The 20,475-nt window shown below is 35.6% G+C and overlaps 2 protein-coding genes across 7 annotated transcripts in view; one reads left to right on the top strand and one right to left on the bottom strand.

Moving 5' to 3' along the window:
* Positions 1 to 17,838, top strand: part of SON (SON DNA and RNA binding protein) — a 33,014-nt gene extending 15,176 nt beyond the window's left edge. Inside the window, exons 5-12 of one of the 4 annotated variants that reach the window (XM_053903106.1) lie at positions 78 to 224; positions 402 to 590; positions 7,642 to 7,752; positions 8,922 to 9,038; positions 13,190 to 13,337; positions 15,902 to 15,973; positions 16,081 to 16,196; positions 16,777 to 17,838. In XM_053903106.1, coding sequence (XP_053759081.1) covers positions 78 to 224; positions 402 to 590; positions 7,642 to 7,752; positions 8,922 to 9,038; positions 13,190 to 13,337; positions 15,902 to 15,973; positions 16,081 to 16,196; positions 16,777 to 16,935 — 1,059 coding nt within the window. In that variant the 3' untranslated portion in view covers positions 16,936 to 17,838. Of the gene's footprint in view, positions 1 to 77; positions 225 to 401; positions 591 to 697; positions 1,517 to 7,641; positions 7,753 to 8,921; positions 9,039 to 12,429; positions 12,510 to 13,189; positions 13,338 to 15,901; positions 15,974 to 16,080; positions 16,197 to 16,723 lie in introns of those variants that run through there. The other 3 variants (XM_053903107.1, XM_053903108.1, XM_053903109.1) reach the window with 3 other exon arrangements.
* DONSON (DNA replication fork stabilization factor DONSON) overlaps positions 291 to 20,475 on the bottom strand; it is a 28,272-nt gene continuing 8,087 nt past the window's right edge. For 2 of the 3 annotated variants that reach the window (XM_019420240.2, XM_019420242.2), the window contains 2 exons: positions 19,698 to 19,910; positions 17,915 to 18,850 (listed from right to left, as the gene is read on the bottom strand). In XM_019420240.2, coding sequence (XP_019275785.1) covers positions 18,713 to 18,850; positions 19,698 to 19,910 — 351 coding nt within the window. In that variant the 3' untranslated portion in view covers positions 17,915 to 18,712. Of the gene's footprint in view, positions 7,207 to 17,914; positions 18,851 to 19,697; positions 19,911 to 20,475 lie in introns of those variants that run through there. The other variant, XM_019420241.2, reaches the window with a different exon arrangement.

Below are 20,475 nucleotides of genomic sequence, written 5' to 3'. Positions count from 1 at the left end.
ATGTGGTTTTGATTTTTTAAAAAAACTACACGTTCCACATAAAGTGTAAGATTTATCTTTTGTTTTTATTTTTTAAGAAATGCAAACAGATCGCACAGAGTAAAGAAGATGATGATGTAATAGTGAATAAGCCTCACGTTTCGGATGAAGAGGAAGAAGAACCTCCTTTTTATCATCATCCCTTTAAACTCAGTGAACCCAAACCCATTTTTTTCAATCTGAACGTGAGTATTAGTGTTTATGGTTTGATGAAATAGCATAGGGACTATTTAAATAAAACTCAAATGGAATTAAATTGTTTTAATGTTTTATTAAATACTGTGAGAAATAGTGAACAATTATTTTCAGATTATGTTGAAAAACCTCTTAAGTGTTAATTAAGGAAACACATTATGTTTTAGATTGCTGCAGCAAAACCAACTCCACCAAAAAGCCAGGTAACATTAACAAAAGAGTTTCCTGTGTCATCTGGATCTCAACATCGAAAAAAAGAAGCGGATAGTGTTTATGGAGAGTGGGTTCCTGTAGAGAAAAATGGTGAAGAGAACAAAGATGATGATAATGTTTTCAGCAGCAATTTGCCCTCTGAGGTAAGTAAGAGGAATATTGTGTTGTTTTGTTTTTTGTTTTTAATACCTGAATCTCCCATTTTATTGTTACTTTATATCTGATTTGGCTTCTGTTTCACTCTTCTTAGGGCCGGGTTAAACGGCAGGGCCGGGTTAGACGACAGATGAAACAACCCGCAGCTTCTCATTTGACAGTAACTCGATGCAATTCACTTTGTGGAACCAAGCCACAAAGTGAAAAGCATCGAATTGCAGAGAACAGTGTTATCACATCCCTACCCAACATTGGGCCCTCCTTGCACTTATGGGAAGGTAGCCCAAGGTACAACTATTTAGCTTCCCGTTTTGCTTCGAGGCTCTATAGCTCTAGATTTTGGTGGTAGCAAATTTACTGGGTGGAGGGATTGAGCAGAGAGAGGCAGATCCTCAGGTTCAACACAAGAACTGGATTGGAAAAGGTCACTGTAGGCTGATGTGTGAGCATCTTGGATATATAACATAGCCCATTGCCCTTAAATAATGGTTTCTTACTATTTCTTTGGGTTGTCAGAGAGCCTTTAATTTTAATCATTTTCCCTTCCCTGTGCTACCTTGGCCCTTTGGAATTCTTGTGTTTAACCTAATGCTCAGCCTTGGTACTCCATTTCCCTTCTCCTTCCCCTCTTTGCTACTATTAAAAGTTGGAGAAGTGGAATTCACACCTTGAAATTTCCATGAGGCTATAGTTGTATCTTGTCAAAATGACGCAGTAATAACACCAAGTGTCAAAACAACCCCATTAAAATGCTGACTGATTAAATAATGTGCTGCTAAATATAGTGCACATGAAAACAGCAAGACTGTATATATATGTAAATATATATATATATATATATCTGTATCTTTGTATGTATCTCTGTATCTGTACCTTTGCTGTATCTTTTAATAAACAGTTTACTTTTATTTAACTTGTTGTGCAAAATCACGCTTGGGGGATCTGGGAGGGTGGAGACTTACTAGGGTGGGTGGGAGTTTTAAATGATACTATAGATTAGTTATCACCTCTTGCCCTTGGTTCCAAAGCCCAGACGTTTGTCCAAGGACTGGACTAGATAATCTGATGCCCTTACGATGTGGGACTTCTTCCCCACTTCCTTTTCTTGCAGTTCTGGGATATGTAGGTCAGAGAGACCTGTTCTCTCCACCTCAGGTTCCTTGCATTGGCCGTATCGTCTTCCACTAAACACCTCCATTATTACAAATAAATAAATCCTGTTGTTTATAAAATCAGAAAGTGAACAGAACCCAAATCAGAATTCTTTTGATAGTATTTTTTTTCCCCTGAGCTATTCACAGGTGACATTTTTTTATTGTGCTTTTTTGATCGGCATTTTAAGAGAGCGCAGGTTCTATACAATGAAGCTGGACACGCTAATTAACCAATGCAGTTTATGGTCACCAGTGATGATTTGTATTTATGTGGGATTCAGTAGTTGAAGCAAGTTATACTCTCACCAGTGGGGAAGGGGTAGCTGATTTAGACAATATTTTAGTGAAACCAATTCAGTAGCTCAGTTGCTAATCCCTAGATTAGACTACCTGCACATCTCAAGAGGGAAAGGTTAACTGACATCTGCAATTGCCTTAAATCTTGTAGTAGGCTGAATATAAATCATGGTAAGAGGGCCAGTACAGACTGATTTAGAAATTCTGATACATACGCTTTTAGTAATTTGCAGATTAAGCATGTAATAGAGTTGGAAAACATAGGGAGATCATGTGAGAAAAATTTTTCAGCTGAGTAAAGCCCTGTAAATAATTGAAAAGTTCCAAGGGATTTTCCTGAGAAGTGATCATAAGTATTTTAACTGCAGTTGAACATGCAGAAAGTGCTTAGTGAATCCTGATGAGTATTTCTTTTTTATTGAAACTTTATCTATACGTGTCTGTATATATATGTTTGGAATTCAGTACTCTGCCATTATCAGTCTTAACACTGACCCTGTGATGCCTTAGCCTTATCAGTCATCAAAAGTAGTTGTCAGTTTTAATTAAAAGTTGGGGGGAATTCCAAAGAAATCCCAGGGGGAGAAGTTGGGTATTCAAATTTTATATTAAGCAGTCTTTCATTAAAGCAGAAGAAAAAGGTCGGAAAACTAAATAAATGAAGCGGATTTCTTCTGTGGGAGGATATATACAACTATATGATACCAGAATTCTTTTAAGTCAGACTCAAAAAATACATAGGTTAATTTTAAGCAAAAACAATCCCAAAATTTTAGAAGAGAAAAAGCATGCTTTCGTTTTGCTTTCAGGTCTCTGTGCTTTTACCTAACAATAGTAGTAAACACCTAGAGGAAGTGGTCACAATATAAAACGTTTAGTCCTAGTTATTTAGCTGTATCTTGCAAATACATGAATTTGTAAGATTATGTTCTACATACCAATGTTTGTGGAATGGTGACATGGGAGCGTTGACCCTTTTGATTCCCTGTCTGGGGTTGAAATAAAGGCTTTTATAGAGTAAAAGGAAAGTTCTTTCAAATGGTCACTGTTTTAACTGATCAGTATTTATTTATTTTTTAACCTATCCGTGTTTTTCATTTTAATAAATATAAATGGAGTTTGTGGTTTTTTAGTTTTGAGCATAAAACATTTAGGCAAAGATCACAGATTTGGTCTCAGCTTTGCTGTAATCCTTAACCCCACCAATTGTCTTGCACATGAGTGCTCTTTGACATAAACGTGAGTGGATAGATGTGGATGGATCAACATAAATCCGTATCTTATGGAATATCAGCTCATCAGACTGTGCCTTACTGCCATAGCATCGTCTTCCTACCCAGAAGCCAGCCAGCATCATCCTCAGTAAGGAGTGTCTACAGAACTTTGACCATATTTGTGTGAATTTGATTTATTCTTAAACAGTGAAATCAAAAATGGTGGAAAACTAATATTTAAAAAAAGTGTCCTTGGGGGCATTAATTCTTGCTAATAAAGTTAGAGGCTTATTGGGTAGAAGATTTAAATGTAATCTTTGATATAAAATTTCCTTGGGTTTACTATTAATCATAAATTATCAGAGGTCCAGAGGTAGCTCTCCATTAAGGTCTAGTAATTGCTTACATGTTAAGATGATTCTTGTCTCAGTGTGCTTGGTTTGTTTTATTAAAAAATATTTCCACTTCCCAGTGGAAGTATAGAAGTTCTTCAAGTATAAAGTTCCAGCTTTATACTTTAGGAAAGTTAAGTTCTTGGGGTAAGATGTAAATTGTAATTGAAAATTAAATACATGGGTCCTGGCAGTGCTAGAATGGTTAAATACAGCCTTGCTATTCATTCTTTTTTCCTTAGATTCTCCTGGGTGATTAACATTGAATTTCTTTGAACAACTTAATAGGTTACCTGTTTTTCTTATTCTAGTTTATTCAGATTAAATGTATAGGAGTTATGTTAGAGAATTCCATATGGTGTAATAAAAGGTTCGTAATTCACATTTTAAAACCAAACCCATGACAGCTGAGGTATTCTGTATTTTGTGTGGCTTTTGTTTTTATAGTTGTCATTTTCTTTTCTATATGAACCTCTTTGTAATTTATTAATTTTTGCTAATAAGTATCTTAAAGTCCTATTTTACATACAGGTCAGATGCTTTTTTTTTTTAATTCTGTTTTTTTGAATTAAACATTTCCTTTTATACTCTCTGTTTTAAGATACCTGTAATTGTCTAGGTAGAGAGTAATATAATTCATATTATAGGGCTTATTTTCCCTATCTGACTCCCTCCTAATAATTCTCTTTAGCCCTGTAATTGACTTTCTAAGAAATGCCCCTGAGATACTTGTATTTATGTAAACAGCTGGGTTAACGAAAGCGGTAAGGAAGTTGACTTAGAAGGGTTTTTAAATGAGGAAGATACAGAAAGGACATGATTATAACTTAGGCTGTGAAATGCATGTTACATTATGATTTCATTTCTGACACTTTTGGATTACAGGAGAAGTGATCTGCTGTGTTGCTGTAGTAGAGAAATGAAATAACGTGGACAGGTTTTTAACTATAGGAGAACTGGAATTGGATACTCTAGGTAGATTTCACTTTTTAAAACAAGTCCCAGGGAAAAGGAAACTAAACATTTTCCCCAATTATAATACTTAGAATATTATTATAGTATCATAATTAGACTTCATACATTAGATTAAAAGTTTGTAGTATAACAGTGGAAACAAATGAGGCTTGTTGATGACCACTTAATAATAGCGTTCTATGAAATTTAAGATTTTTTCCTACTTTTTAGAAGGGCTTTTTAACATCATTTCGGTACCTTAAACCTATTCCTCTTTCTGAGCAACACTGAAAGATGGTTAGGGCTCTGAAGCTCCACTACATAGTATGATGCACTGTATAGTGTTTATGTACACACACATATACCATATAGTCCAATAGAGTAGTCACTAGCCACTGAAAAATCATTTCCTTAATTGCACTAGCCACATTTTAAGTGCTCATTAGCTGTCACTGTAGAAAATACTACTGACCAGTGTTCTAAAGGGTAGCTGTGATATTTAATGAGAGTTTCAATACTGATATGTGACATTTGGTCTAGTCCTTAAATATTAATGCTTTGGGGATTATACATTATTACATATCTTGAATTACCTTGAAAACCTGGAAACATGCTTTTTTGATTCAAACACTTGAGGATCCTTAAGAGGTTCAGATAATCCTGGTTCATTTTATTTTGAGTATGTTCTTCACATTTAAAAATATGAATATAAAATGAATAGTAAGATTACTCTCTTGGTAAGCCTGTTGAGTGAATTAAGTTGTAGTCAGGAAAAAAACTGGTTATCATTTTATCTGAAGTAAATTTATTTTAAACATCAAGGTTGCTATATTAAAATCTCTTCCAGAGTGAGATGTGAATGTAACAAAATGTTACTGAGATTTGAATGAAGTTTCATCCTGGGGATAAATGATGAGGCATTTAGATTATCTGCTTAAAGATTTAAAAAATATATGAAGATAGGTCTTCAGATCATAGGTGTGTATTCATTTGTTTACTAATTGGGAAGAATTTTATTCTAGAGAAGTTGGGAGCTTTTAGAGCCATCTTTACATTTTCATGGCTAAATTTATAGCTGGAAATTGGGGATCAGGGCTTGAAGTAGTCAGTAGATCGATTTTCCACATTATCACTTCTAAGCTTAGACTTTTTCAGAATAAAAACCTGTTATTTATACCTAAACATTCTCAGATTTACAGACTGCTACCCAAAGTAATTTGGACAAGGTTAATGAACAGTACTTGAGGTATATTTGCTGGGCTTTCAAATTGCATCAGTAATCCTACCTGACAGTTTTAGGAAACACATAAGGTAGGCCAAAGGAATGTAAATTTTGGCCTGAAATATTTGGGTTCCCATTTATTTAAAGTCCCAGCAGTTGATCAGAATTATCAAAAAAGTGACAAGTGAAGACCCCTAGAGTGTTAGTGTTTAATTGTGACTGCTTAGATTATTTTTTATAGGCCCCAGATGTATTGTAATTAGTGTGGATAATTTACTACGTTGACAGTTAAGATCTTCCATGGGATCTGTAAACAGTCTTTACAATTACAGAATGAATTTAGCTTTGCTTTCGTTTTAAGAAGGCAGTACATAAGAATCTATGTGGAAGAAAAAATTTAATTTTGCTGGGGGAATATTATGAGATGACTCAGCAAGATAACGAAGAATGATGGAATAATAAGGGGTTCTGAAGGTAGAAAAAGGGAGACTAGTAATCCTTATGCGTGAGGTAGAATTATTCTCTTATATCCTTATGCGTAAGGTAGAATTATTCTCTTAGAGTCATACGCCCTTCTATATAGGTCTTTATTTTATAAGAAGTATTTCATATGTAGTACATAGTTAAATTACAGGTAGCCCTTAGCTTTAAGAAAAATCCTTAGCTGTTAATTTATATTACTGACTTCCTTATATTTGTAATATCCATGCAGTACCTCTAATCATGTTTTGCATATGAATATAGGAAAACCTTTTCATGTCAAATATTTTCCAAAAAAGGATTTTCTTGGGTGAAATCACTAGGAAATATTAATGGGTTGTGTTAGAAGAAAAATAAGTAATAAGAATTGGTGATGATACAAGTCAACATGAGCTCTTAACATCAGAACAAAGAACATCAAATACTTACTTGATGTGTTTTTCCTTTTGTGGTTGAGCCTTCCACAAATCTGATAAATTGGGGATTTGTTCTTTAAGAATTTTTCTGGACATTATGAAATGTTTTAAAAAGTTAAACCATGAAGTCACCTCTGCTTAGCGTAACATTTTTACAGGTAGGATATGAGCTTTGAAAAGGAGGACCTAAGACATTTCAGACATACTTAATTTTAAATGTGTTGGTTCATGTTGTTATGTACCCTCCCAGAAATATTTTAATTTGGGTCATTAATACATATAAACTGAAAACAAAGGATTCGTTTATGTATATAGTAAATACATTCTTTGAAGAAATGGAGTTCTTAAGACCAAACTGTATCTCTGAGCAACTGCAAGAAGGTGAAAAGATGTGCAGATGAGTAAAAGACCAACTGACCTGATAGTGGTTTTCTGCTTGCTTACTCAAGAACCTTATTGCTTCTGAACATTATGCTAAAAAGAAATAGGATAAAATGAAAATTGCTCATGAATATAAAATTAATAGTTCCAAAACAGTTGAAAAAAGTACCAGTTTTTGTAAATGACTGTTTTGTTAGTGAAGGCTAGAGAGTTTTAAGTTCTTAGTGCAATTTTCTGTGATCATAATTTGCTACAGTAGGAAATACAGTAGAAAATATGAAATTTGAAGTTCAGATGTTGGGTTGAGTTCAGCTGCTGCCTCTGATAGCGTGTAACTTACCTTAAATGATCCTCATCTGCTTTCCAAGTTTCTTGTACTTCTTGGTATCTTTTCTGTACTTTACAAGATTATTAATATGTAAGATTACTGTTTCATTTTTGATATGTAGCAACTAAAGATATGAGCACTTTTTAGAATTTAGGGGGTCTATCATAATTTGAGATAATTATCTATGTTTTCTTTCTTAGCCTGTGGACATCTCTACAGCAATGAGTGAACGGGCACTTGCTCAGAAAAGACTAAGTGAGAATGCATTTGACCTTGAAGCCATGAGCATGTTAAATCGAGCTCAGGAAAGGGTATGTAGCAGTTTTAATGTCTGCTAAATGAGAATTTAACTAATTAGATGGTTGTGACATAAGTAAATTCTGTGGCATGCTGTTGAAATGTAGGTCCTAAGAATCCAAGGAAATAAGTAATTTATTGTAATTAGCTTATTTTAAATGAAAGTGATTTTGGGGCATGGTCATTCACTCAGTAAGTGTTTATTGTGTACTGTGTGGCAGGAACTAATGTTTAAGAGAGTTAAAATAGAAAAAAAATCCGTGCTCTTACTGAGTTTGTAATCTGGTATATAAAAGTAGCTATGTGCCCATCATAGCTCTGTGAGATGTAGGTACTATTATGATGTCCCATTTTCCAGCTGAGGAAACTGAGTAAAGAGTAGTCAGTCAGCCTGAAACAACTATAACACTGCACGTTAACTACACTGGAATTAAAAAAAAAAAATGATTAGGCAGTCTGAGGCCAGAGTCTAGACTTAAATTTTTAACAGCGGACAGCCTTTCCTTTTGTCTTCTACATTCCCGTGGTAGATCTATATAGAAACGACAAATACATGTTCAGACAGATAAATACACTACCTAACAATACCAATGTTTATTAGCAAATATACTTTGAAGGACAACTGATTCTTTAACCATCACAATAAATGCTGGTGATTAATGTAGGGCTCAGTTTTTAAAGAAAGCTGTTTTCTGGGTTTGAATAATTCCCTGCATTTATCACTCCTTAAGCGTGTCTCTTGAATTCTGGATTTCTAATACCACAAAGAAGGTAATTAATTAAAAACTCAGGCGATCATAACATTTATTAGATTGCATTTATATGAGGTACATAAAGCAGAGGGCAGGGATCCCGTGCCGCATGAAACTCTTTTCTGTATTCATGTATCCATGTGATATTTTGGAGAATGAGTATTATCGTTCATGCTTTTCAGTTGTTAGACGTACATCTCAAATCTTGTTGTTAATGGGACCCACTGAATGTTATCAAAGTGCTGCTTTTAAGAAAACATTTTAAATATGTATGCATTCATCAAATTGTTCTAAAAGTTGAATAAGTCTTATTCAGCCTTTTCAAGAACTAAATAAAACCATTTCATTTAGTGAAATAAACCAGTGGGCATTTTTGACTAGACAAGTAATTTTACTCAGTTGATTGAGGCATCTTTTTTTTTTTTCTTCAGATTGATGCCTGGGCTCAGCTGAACTCCATTCCCGGCCAATTCACCGGAAGTACAGGAGTACAGGTTCTGACACAAGAACAGTTGGCTAATACTGGTGCCCAAGCCTGGATTAAAAAGGTACACAACATATGCACGTACGAAAGTGTCCAACTACAAAGTTAAGATTTTTTTTAGAAAATGTTTTATTAAAAATGCACGGAGAGGCCAGTAACTATAACCAAAGTTCATGAGTAAATTTGCTATGTGTGCCTACTCTAGGATGGACACTGAAGATGGACCTGATTCATGAGACAATGGCAAATGTACAAATAAGGCTCAAGAGCCACTCAGTTTATATCCTGAAGTTATTTGTTATTGCTGCTGCTGGTCTTTTTGGGGGTGGTTTTTTAAAAACTGTGTTTTGAATGCTAACAGTGTATCTCAGGTGCTGTTCAGAATGTTCCACAGTTCCTGTTGGACTAATCTAATGATTTCAAAGCAGTGGTTCTCAAATTTTTTCTCATCATGGGATACTTTATTACAGGTTTATTTTTGGTGGATCACTGTCCCCAAGAGCCCTCTTACCACCCAGATTTTCCATTTCTTTGCTCCTCTGTCCTTCTTTCCCCTTCTTTAGTGCCTGTGCCCTCTTGTAAGCTCTCTTGGCCCTTATTTCTCACCCTTCTGGTGATCACCCCGATCCCTGTGGTTGTCAGCTGCTGGTTATAGCAAGTTGGTGGGAGGCCCCAGTATTAGCACTGCATGTGGTGATCTTGCCATGGGACCGGAAGGCTGGGGAGGATGGTTGGACTTTTGGGGGGGGGGGGGGGACGGCGGGCAGTGCTGAAGGGGTGGTGAAGGGGGCGGAGTCGGGATGGAGACTGCTATCTGTGGACCACCATTTAGGCCCTGGTGGCCTCTGGTGATCCACAGGCTCAATTTGAGAACCACTGATCTCCTGAAAAAACAGGATATGTAAGACCTAAATTCAAGGGAGAGGATGGACGCCTCGTGCTGTGAAGATGTAGGTGCTCCTGGTTTCAGATTCCTGCAATGAGACCTGTGGACTCCACCTACGGCTGCCTCATTGTTGGGGGAGTCTTAGGTGGTTAAGAAGGGCTTTCTAAAGAAATGCCTTCTGATGAAGGGACGTGGCTTGGTTGGATGGGTGATGGGACATTTGTTTCAGGAGTACTGGCAGTATGGCAGTGCTGAAACTGGGAGGCTGCGTGGTCTAAGGATTGGGAAGGTTTCTTTATCCCGCTGTACTCCTGACTGCTTTTGTGATCATGGGCAAGTAATATACTTGGAATTTCAGTCTCCCAAGTGTCATGAGAAGACAAGTTCTTATTACTGCTTCACAGGGCAATAATTAATAACGTGATGGGCACCTATGAAGAATTGCTATGATTGCCAGTGAATGAGCTGAATTTCCGCAAAATGAGATTTTGGTTGCTTTGGATATTTTAATCTCATAACGTTTCAGTTTTGATAGCATTATCTCTGATGATCCTCTTATTAACAAATTAATATGAAACATGATACATCCTCAATTTACCTGCCATTTTTGGTACATTTAGGTACACTAATATGTGTTTAGTGAGTATATGGCCAGATTCATTAAAAATTTATAACTTTTATGTCATTTACTAGGGGTCGGTGTTGGAAAAAAATGAAAATCTAGTAAAAATATTTTTGAGTTCATTTTGGACCAATTATAGTATTTAAAGTAGAGTGATTTGTATAGTATTTGAAAATGGCCTTCATCTCATTGGGAAGAATTATATACACCTATTTCAATAGTTTTAATTCTTTAATACTATTTAATCTTGAAGCTTGAGTCTCAGTATTTCAGGAAGTTAGACTTGAAGCTTACGTGGGTGTTTAGGCAGATAAAAATTAAATAGTCTTGTACATTACTAGGTAGGAACTTCTGAATGTGATTCCATTGTAAAATTTTGGTCTTCATTTGTATAATGAAGTGCTGATCCATAATGCTTATATAGTTCTAAAAATCATGTTAACATAACTTGCAAAAGTGAATCTTCTACTGATTAAAATTGGTTCTTGCAAACTTTCCCTTAAAGTTTTGATTTCTAGTCATGTAGGCAGTTGACAGATTTTCAATTACATTATTTTAAATGTACATGTAAGTCATTTTGATAAATTATGAGATGTGTTCATGAAAGTTTTTAAATAACAAGAAAGCAATGCTTTTAGGAAAACTCCCGTTTATATGTTTACAGAAGAATATTTGCTACTGATATCAAGGAAGGAATGAACATTTATAAAAATGTGGAAAATTAGCTGGAAATTTATCATTTATCTTCACTGTCAATGGTCTCTTTGTTGTGTTTAGAAAACTTTCAATGATCACATAGTTTTTCTTGCCTTGCACTAGCCTAACACCCTCCTTTATGTTAAAAACCACATGGAATGCCAACATAGTCCATATTCATTTTTAGTTTGTTGCAGTATATTCTTAGATGAAAAAAGATGGGAGTTTTACCATTATTATGTCAGTAAGACATTTTTAAGTGGTTATTGATTTAAAAGAACCTTTATTTTCTGGAATTAAGTGATTTGGACATGACCCGATGAGTATTGTTTACTATTATACTCATTAGATTAAGCAGCTTTTTGGTGAACTATATACACAATGGGGTAAAGAAACATGAAGATAGTAGACAATGGAAACCGAGTCGGAAGCCTGGGTTATTTGGGGTTTTGTATTATACTCTGCACAGTTGCCCTTTTTTTTAGGAGTGTTGCCTGGAAAAGAGGGGCGGATGAACCTGGAAGTAAGTAAAAGTCATTTTAGGTGTGTAGCAACAAGGCAGTTGATATCCAAGCATCAGCTAACTTTTCTCTTTATACATCAACACTGCATGGCCTGCACCAAATAAGGAACTGAACCAGGGGTATGTTTTTACCTCCACAGCTGCCTCCTTCCATCAGAGCACCTAGTTGTACTTAATGTCTAGTCACACATCATTGGCATGTTTTTCCCCGGCATATAATTTACAAAGCTGGGGGAAAAAATAATACAGTTTTACTACTGTGTAAAAATAAGATTTTAAAAATTTAGTATTAACTTATCAATATAGGAAATGATTAATGCATACTCTTCCCAGAGATACCAAATTTTTGACTCCCTCTGTTGATAAGTTAATGACTTTTGCTATATATTTGCTAGAGAACATAAGTCTAAAATTTAAGAACAAGGGGAAAGTAAAGCAGGATTTTGAGATGTTATAAATTAAAAGGAAAATGGCCAATAAAGATCAACAGTAGAATTCATCTGTTCTGTGTACATGGATGTCCTTTAAAGTAGAGGCATCACATATTTATTTCTTAATGTGTGAAAATGACTGTTGACCATGCTAATGTATATAGTTGTGCATCTTAAGACATTAAGTGGTTTGCTGCTTTGATGGAAATTATGGTTCAGTGGGTTGGATACAAGAGAGATGACTGTTCACAGAATAACCTGTGAACTTTCACCCCTCTGTATGGAAACTTGTTTCAGGGCCAAATCCTTGTAGCTGTCTTCTTGCCCCGGTCAGTGCCAGCCCTACTATTCACAACACTGCTGCTACCGAGGCCTAGGTATGTAAACGTTTAAGGAGTTTTTTAAAAGTCTTTTAACATCAAGCTAGGATTTAAAAGCATTCAAATTCAGTTTGGTATAATGACAGGGTATTTTATGTGACTGTCCATTTCTTACTGTGTAAATAGAATGTAAAGATTTTTACCTTTTGGTTCATAGGGATTTTCTAAGTAAAATATTTATACTTGCTTTAAGGTAGAGTGGGAAAGAAAACTTGGGATGTTAACAGTATGCTTCTTCAGTGTCCAAACTATTTCTAAATGATTTCTGGGCTTTATTCATTAACTAGGTACACCTGGGACAATTAATATTATTGACTGTTTTAACATTGCCTTCTTTTTATTTTGCAAGCTAAGAAGAGATACCAGTGAACCTAAATAGTGGACGAAAACAGGAGTGTTCTAATTTTTTTTTTTTTTTTTTTTTTTTTTGGAGGGGGGCAGGAGGGCTACTGTTTTAAACTGCCATTTATTTGCCTTATTTGACTTTCAAAATATTATGTTAATGTGAAAATGATTAGCATCCACACTACAGTATGTATATAAGTATAGAAACTTAAATTTAATTGCTATATCAGATCTAGAAGTAAAATAAGATTTTTTTTTTAAAAATTACACTGCACTTGTAGTCAAATTCTAACTCTGAAATGGGGACATTTTACCTTTCTTTCTTTGGATAGGATCAGTTCTTAAGAGCAGCCCCGGTAACTGGAGGAATGGGAGCCGTTTTGATGAGAAAAATGGGCTGGAGAGAAGGAGAAGGATTAGGAAAAAACAAAGAAGGAAATAAGGAACCTATCCTAGTTGATTTTAAGACAGACCGAAAAGGTAACACATTGTTCTGGGAATGTTTATTATACCTTCTTTAATATTTAAGGTTTCGGGGCTCCTGGGTGGGTCAGTCGGTTAAGCATCTGATTCTTGGTTTTAGCTCAGGTCATCGTCTCACGGTTTGTGAGATCAAGCCCTGTGTTGGGCTCTGTGCTGACATTGTGGAGCCTACTTGGGATTCTCTTTGCCCCCTCATTTGCCCCTAAAATAAATAAGTAATATTAAAAAAAAAACACTTAGGGTTTCATTACCTTCCTAGATTTTTTTTTTTAAAGTAAGCTCTTTGCCCACCATGGGGCTTGAACTCATGACCCTGAGATCAAGAGTCATATGCTGTACCAACAGAGCCCACCAGCAGCCCCATCTTTAAATAAATAATACGTAAATAAATAAATAAATAAATGCACATAGTAATCTTCTTACATTTTGATATCCTTGATGCTTAACTGGAGCATATATACAGCTGTTTGTTAGGAAACAAAAGTTTAACCCATTCGTGACAGCTTGTATAAATACAGATGAAGTCACTAATTTGGGCTTTTAAAAGGCAGTTGTAGTTAAGATGCTAAATAATAAGGAAGTAGGCATATATCAGTGTGACTGAAATTTTAACTAGATTCCACTTTTTTTTTTTTTTTTAACCTTGTATTCATTATTGAGAGACAGAGACGCCAAGTGTGAGCCGGGGAGGGGCAGGTGAAGCAGGCTCCTGGCTCTGAGCTGTCAGCACAGAGCCCCATGTGGGGCTCAAACTCACAAGGTCATGACAACCGAGGGCTATGCTTAACTGACTGAGCCACCCAGGCACCCCCTATATTTCGTTTTTAGGAAATGGAATCCCCATTTTGCTTTCTCTTGACGGGGAACATACACTTGTAGTTTCTAGGATTTATTTTTTTCTTTTTCAAATATTTTATCTTCTATATTCTCCTTATTTCTTACTAGAGTGCTGTTTTGTCTTCACCTTATAAACCCTTTTTTGCATGTCTCTTTTTCTAAGTTTATTTTGAGAGAGTGGGGAAAGGGCAGAGAGGTAGAGAATCCCAAGTAGGCTCTGCACCGTCACCATGCAGCCCGACGTGGGGCCCTAACCCACAGACTGCGAGATCATGACCTGAGCCGAAATCAGGAGTCTGCATATCCCTCTTTTTAAGCTCCATAATTGAGTTTTCTTGGATTGGGGCTGGAGAATAGTGGAGCAGTTGCTGGCAGCAATGTTAGCTCTTCATATTTTCTTGTTCTTGGAGCACCTTGGAACTTTGCTACTCATGGGGATCTCTCTATATAGCTTGCATGCAGTTGCTGAATATTAAAAATACACTTAGTGCTTATTGAGAACAGCCAGCTGGTACCTTTTAAATTCTTCCCTTGGAATTATGTTTTAAGTAGAATCAAATGGCTGAATGTCAGCTCAGTGTGATTTCAATAGCTTGGATAAGCCTGATTTTTAAAAACTGTAAAGTTGAACACTAGAATTTTCATTATCTTTGTAATCAGAGAATTGAATTAAGTTGGAGATGATGCAGTTAAATTATTCTTAATTGGAAACGAACTAGCTCTGACCAAACTGTGTCTTATAAAATGTTTTGCATCAGAAATTCTACATTCTCATCCACATACAATACTGTGATGCCACTTTTTTCAAATTGTAGGGAGTTTATTGGTAATAATTCCAAGTAGGCTAGAAACAGCATGAGAATCATCCTGTGCTAATAAGCGTTAATTCAGACTCTAAATTAGAAAAGGACATTGTACTGATTATGTCACATTGACATTGTATTACTTCTACAAGTTGAATAGATTTTTTTGAGTCCTAAGAGGTGGTTTTTTGGAAGAAAATATCTGTGAAGGCATTGCATAATTCCAGGGAACATCTTTGGAATTCTGTGACAGGTGTTGGGTTTGGAGAAGCATACTAGCAGAATTAATGAAGAACTGGTTGAAGAATTCCCCCTAGGAGAAATGGAAGTCAGGAAAGCATTGATTTTGGGTAGTGATACAGCTAAATCCCTTTGGAAAGGGAGGTTATACAGTGCGATTATGTTTGTCTTTTGAGAATATCTTCATTTGATAAGTCAGAAAGGGGTTGTTTGCTGGGGGAGAAAATGGACACGTCCATCTATAGAGACAGCCTCTCCCTTTTAGTTTTTTTTTTTGGGGGGGGTGGCCTAAAATCCTCACCATCTGGGGAACTTAATTGAGCCATCATTTTTTAAGGAATGGGAAACCTTAGATTGCACTTGTAATAGCCACTAGTTTTTAAACTTAAAAAGAAACAGACCTGTAGTTGTTAACTATGGCACTTAATTTATATACATATTTATATACTAGGTTTTCTGAACATCTGATTTTTGTACAGTTTCTAATACCAAGGTACATGATAAACATAAAGATTTATATATTGAAACAGCAAAATAGAAGTCAAATGATATAAAAATCAGTGGTGGTGGGAGTTGAATATTTTATTGAGATTCAGGTTCCTACAGAGGGAATCATTGTGTTTATAATTTTGAATGATGCTTTGGGATTTATTCATTGAACACTGGCTTTTTATTTTAAAGGTCTTGTTGCAGTAGGAGAAAGAGCACAAAAGAGGTCTGGGAACTTCTCTGCTGCAATGAAAGATCTGTCAGGTGAGCAAACATTTAAATTTCCTCTTGTCCCATCCCCAACTTGAATTCATAATCTGTTGCCACAGACAGTAGAAATAATTAACAAGTTATTTTTTTTTTCTCTGCAGGCAAACATCCTGTGTCTGCTTTGATGGAAATCTGTAATAAGAGAAGGTGGCAACCACCAGAATTTCTCTTGGTCCATGATAGTGGCCCTGATCATCGCAAACATTTTCTCTTTAGGGTAAATATGAATTTGTGCATTAATTATATACCCCTACTAATTTGATGACTTAACCTTAGAGGGTGAGGGAAAAGCACTGTATCGTCACAATATTGATACATTGTGGGTTGGGAGTGAATAGATGTGTGGGTAGAAGTGGTAGGGGTTTTTAAATATTTAAGTATACTTTAATATGACCTGTTAATATCCTATTTTTCAAAAATGTTGGAGGGAAAGATGTGGGCAAAATCTGGTGAAGAATTTGTTGACATTTTCTAGTGGAACATGGGGAATTAATTTAGTGTTAATTTAGTAGCTTTATCAGGGTTTTCTCCATCCCCTTTCCCCATGCCTCTTCAATTTGAAGACCTTAATTTGCAGTCCCTTTTCCTAAATGATTTGCTGCTTCTGGGTTGAGATTAATTTGACTTCCATAGTATGGGTTTTATAGTTTTTGTGAATTATTTTTCTAGCATTTAGTGAAAAAATACAAAGCTAATAGATATTAAAGTTTGATGCTGTTCTTATTGTATGTTTTTCTTGAATAGGTATTGAGAAATGGAAGCCCTTACCAGCCCAATTGTATGTTTTTCTTGAATAGGTATTGATAAATGGAAGCGCTTACCAGCCCAGCTTTGCCAGCCCTAATAAGAAGCATGCTAAAGCCACAGCAGCTACTGTGGTTCTTCAAGCAATGGGCCTTGTACCAAAGGACCTCATGGCTAATGCCACTTGCTTCAGGAGTGCCTCACGTAGATAGATTGAGGTTTTATATTAATCATTTCAGATAATTTTACTCTGCATCAAAATGTATTTCCTCTTTAATGTTGTAAATATTTGGCAATTTAAGACATTGTGTAAAAAGCAATCTGTACAAACATCTCCAGGCTTTGATTTTTGTACCATGGAAATTGTATTTAACCATACAGGGTTTTGGTATGTTTATATTGTTTACCTTAGTGATGTATTTGTTTAAGTGGCTAACATCCAAACGATTGTTTGAAGGCATCCGTAATCTTCAGTGTGGAATGTTAAATAACGCTTTTATACTGTATTTTGTACTATGATGTAACCTCCCTTCCTTATGGCTAGGCTGCTGTAACACTTGCCTGTAATCAGTGAAGGGCTGTGCACCTTGTACTAGTTCACAATGGGTTCTGCTGGACAGATACTGGGCCAGTGTTATTGAGGTAATCAAGATCTGTTCCACAGGGCTAATGCCACCATCTCCCCTTAAAATTTTGTAGAGGTTATAAAAAGAAAGTGGTATGTTGTGTGATGATCAGCACTAAGTCCTGCATTCCCATCAAAGCCACTTGGGCCATGAGAAGGGAGTCAAAATGAAGTCCGATTAGAATTCTACTGCAGAGGCCAAGTACATTTAGTATGGCATTGAGTTGTGATATAGTTTTACTTTGATGTGCATTTTGAATTTCAGCTACACCTAGATAGACGTTAAATGATAATTAAAATGCTGTAACCAACTTATCTAATAAAATCGGCACCCAGCCACTATTTTGTTGACTGAGAAAGTTTAAGTTTATGTTAATTTTTAGGGTCTGATAGAATATTTCATGTGTATTACAGTGGTATTCATAATGCTATGTCTCTAAACTTTATTTTCAAAAGCTTAAGGCCCAAATATAAACTTCTCTGGAATAAATGTGGTGTCTTATTTTTTGGATCATAAAGTGAACACATACTTCTTCACTAAATATTGTCATTTCTTTACCCAGTGCTTTTGATTTCTACGTCCTTTTATTTTAAGGAAATTTGAATTACACACACAACACACACACTCGCGCGTGCACACACACAAATACCTACAAGAACATGAAATACTCCTTTACCATGACAGCTGAGCACACTTTACAATTAACACTATTCTATGTGGAATACAAAATACCCCTCTTTGAATTAACATGCATTAAAAAAAAAACAAATTTAATATATTTGAAAATGGAGGAATTAGAAATGAGAATGAAGGCAACTAAGGTAGAGACATCAACAATTAGCTATTTGTCTACAAATACGAATTTGTCTACATTTGTATCTTTATAATCTAGAACCTGCATATAACTGTAGGTATAGGTAAATGGTCAAATATGGTTTTGCCCTGATGCCATCGGTCACAAAATGCCAGTAGATAATTAATACTAACTTAGCTTCAGTTTGCCATTTGCAAGGCAACACTGACATTCATAATACTCCGTTTTCTACTCCGTTTATAATTAGCTTGTAAGGGTCTGGAAGTCTCATTCAAGTTTCTGAGGTTTTTTAAGAGTTGGGAGTTATCTTTATACCTGAATTATCTAATCAGAATAGTAAAAACAAAATGTTGATTTAAAGCCTTAATCCTTTTGCTTAATGCACGTAATAAAAATTAAGCTAAAAGGTTGTTTATCAACACTTGAATATTTTAAAGTTCTATTCCTTTAACTTCCAAAATGAACTTTAGAGCCAAAGGTATAAGAATCTTGAATTTCCTTGCTAGAAGGCTTTTTCCTCAAAGATTCCTTTTAGGCTTACTTTGGTGTTCAGGATCTCCAATTATAAACGAAGTCACTCAATTCCACAAGCCGTAAAGATGATTTTCCCAGTGTTGGTATTTGACTAAGTTGGTCCAGAGTCTTAGGGTGCAACCCACAGTTACCAAGCTCCTCCTGAAGTGTCTCCTATGGAAATTTGTATTCAAGTTAGTCAAGAAGCACATCAGTCTTTGGACACTGAGATTTTGCTTATTTTTAAGTATATATATATTTTAGAAATCTCTATACCCACTGTGGGGCTCGAACTCATGACCCTGGCAAAAAGGCACATGCTCTTCAGGCTGAGCCAGCTGGCTGCCCCTTTATTTTTCAGAGGCTCCGCATGTAAAGTGGGGCTTGAACTCCCAACCCTGGCTAGAGTCGCATGCTCTACCAACTGAGTCAGCCAGGCACCCTTGAACACTCAGATTTTTAAAATTACCATGGGAATTTTGACAAACGGATGCCCTAATTCATGTTTATGAGGTAAAGGCAGTTCATTATCAATAGAAGTTGATGCTAAAAATTTTCACGTCTAGCAATAGCATCCAGAAATACACAGTTTTGGTCATTTTTAGAAATCTGGCAAATGATAGAAGCATGAGGCAGTTTTAAAGGTCTTAATTATAACCCGTGAATAAAAACCTTACTATGTCCAAAATTAAAGGCAAATATTGGTTAAATATCCATAGTTGTTTATAATAAAGGTATTTAGCAGTATTAAGTTCTGGATCTGAGATAGCCATGAAAATAACTTGCCTTTTCTTTTTGTTTGGAAAGTTCTTTAGTCATTATTGAGTACAACAATCTAAATTCGTAAAATTTACCCCTAAAAAAACCAGACCTTACCCCTTCATCTTAGTAACTGTGATTGATAAAATTAAACAGTACAGTCGAATAACCTGAGATACAAGTTTGGCTCATTGCAAATCATTGATTTCTCCCATCTGAGGAAACTAGCTACAATGAAATATGCTTACAGCTGTCTACTTACCTTATCCAGTATTTTATTCACTGGCAGGCAGATATTAAATACAGCAGTTGGCTCATGTGTATACAGTCCAGCAGAAAATGACCCATTCTGTGAAGATTTGAGTAGCATGGTCACAGAATGTAGAGAATGAGGCATGATAGGACCTGTAATCTCCAAACTAAATTGATCTTTGTATCCAGAAACAGCTTGTGTCTTCACATTTACACTTCGTGCCTTCAAGAAAATTTAAAGAAAAAATTATGGTCACCGTCTCTCAAGCTTTTGTCCCTAAAGATTTGTTCAGTAACTTCGTTTGGGTTTCCCTCTTTAACAGTTGTAGACTAAAAGGTACAGCATAGAGGGAATACAGTCAGGCAGTGGTATTATAATAGCATTGTATGGTGACAGTAACTACACTTGTGAGTATAGCACAAAGTAGTTCATATGACATCAAAAGAATGTTATACGAGTAAAAATGTTAATTCTCCATCTAGAGCACATCTCCAAATTAGGACTCAGTCTCAGTATGTTCTACAAAATACAATTTTTCGTATGGTATCCTGATTTATATATTTTGATTAAAATTTTTAATGGTAGTTGACACCCAATGTCACATTAGTTTCAGGTGTACAACAGGGATTCTACAACTCTATATGCTATGTTCACAAGTATAGCTACCATCTGTCACCATATAACACTATTATGCCATTGACTATATGCCCGACACTGTTACCTTTTGTCCCTTTGACTTAATTCATTTTGTAACTGGAAGCACATACTTCCCACTCCCCTTTACCCC

The sequence above is a fragment of the Panthera pardus genome, unplaced genomic scaffold (genome assembly GCF_024362965.1).
Source record: "Panthera pardus isolate Hobbes unplaced genomic scaffold, ASM2436296v1 HiC_scaffold_16, whole genome shotgun sequence".
In the NCBI taxonomy this organism is placed as follows: Eukaryota; Metazoa; Chordata; class Mammalia; order Carnivora; family Felidae; genus Panthera; species Panthera pardus.
The sequence above is the reverse complement of the archived record's forward strand: the minus strand, read 5'-3'. Positions and strand labels throughout refer to the sequence as shown.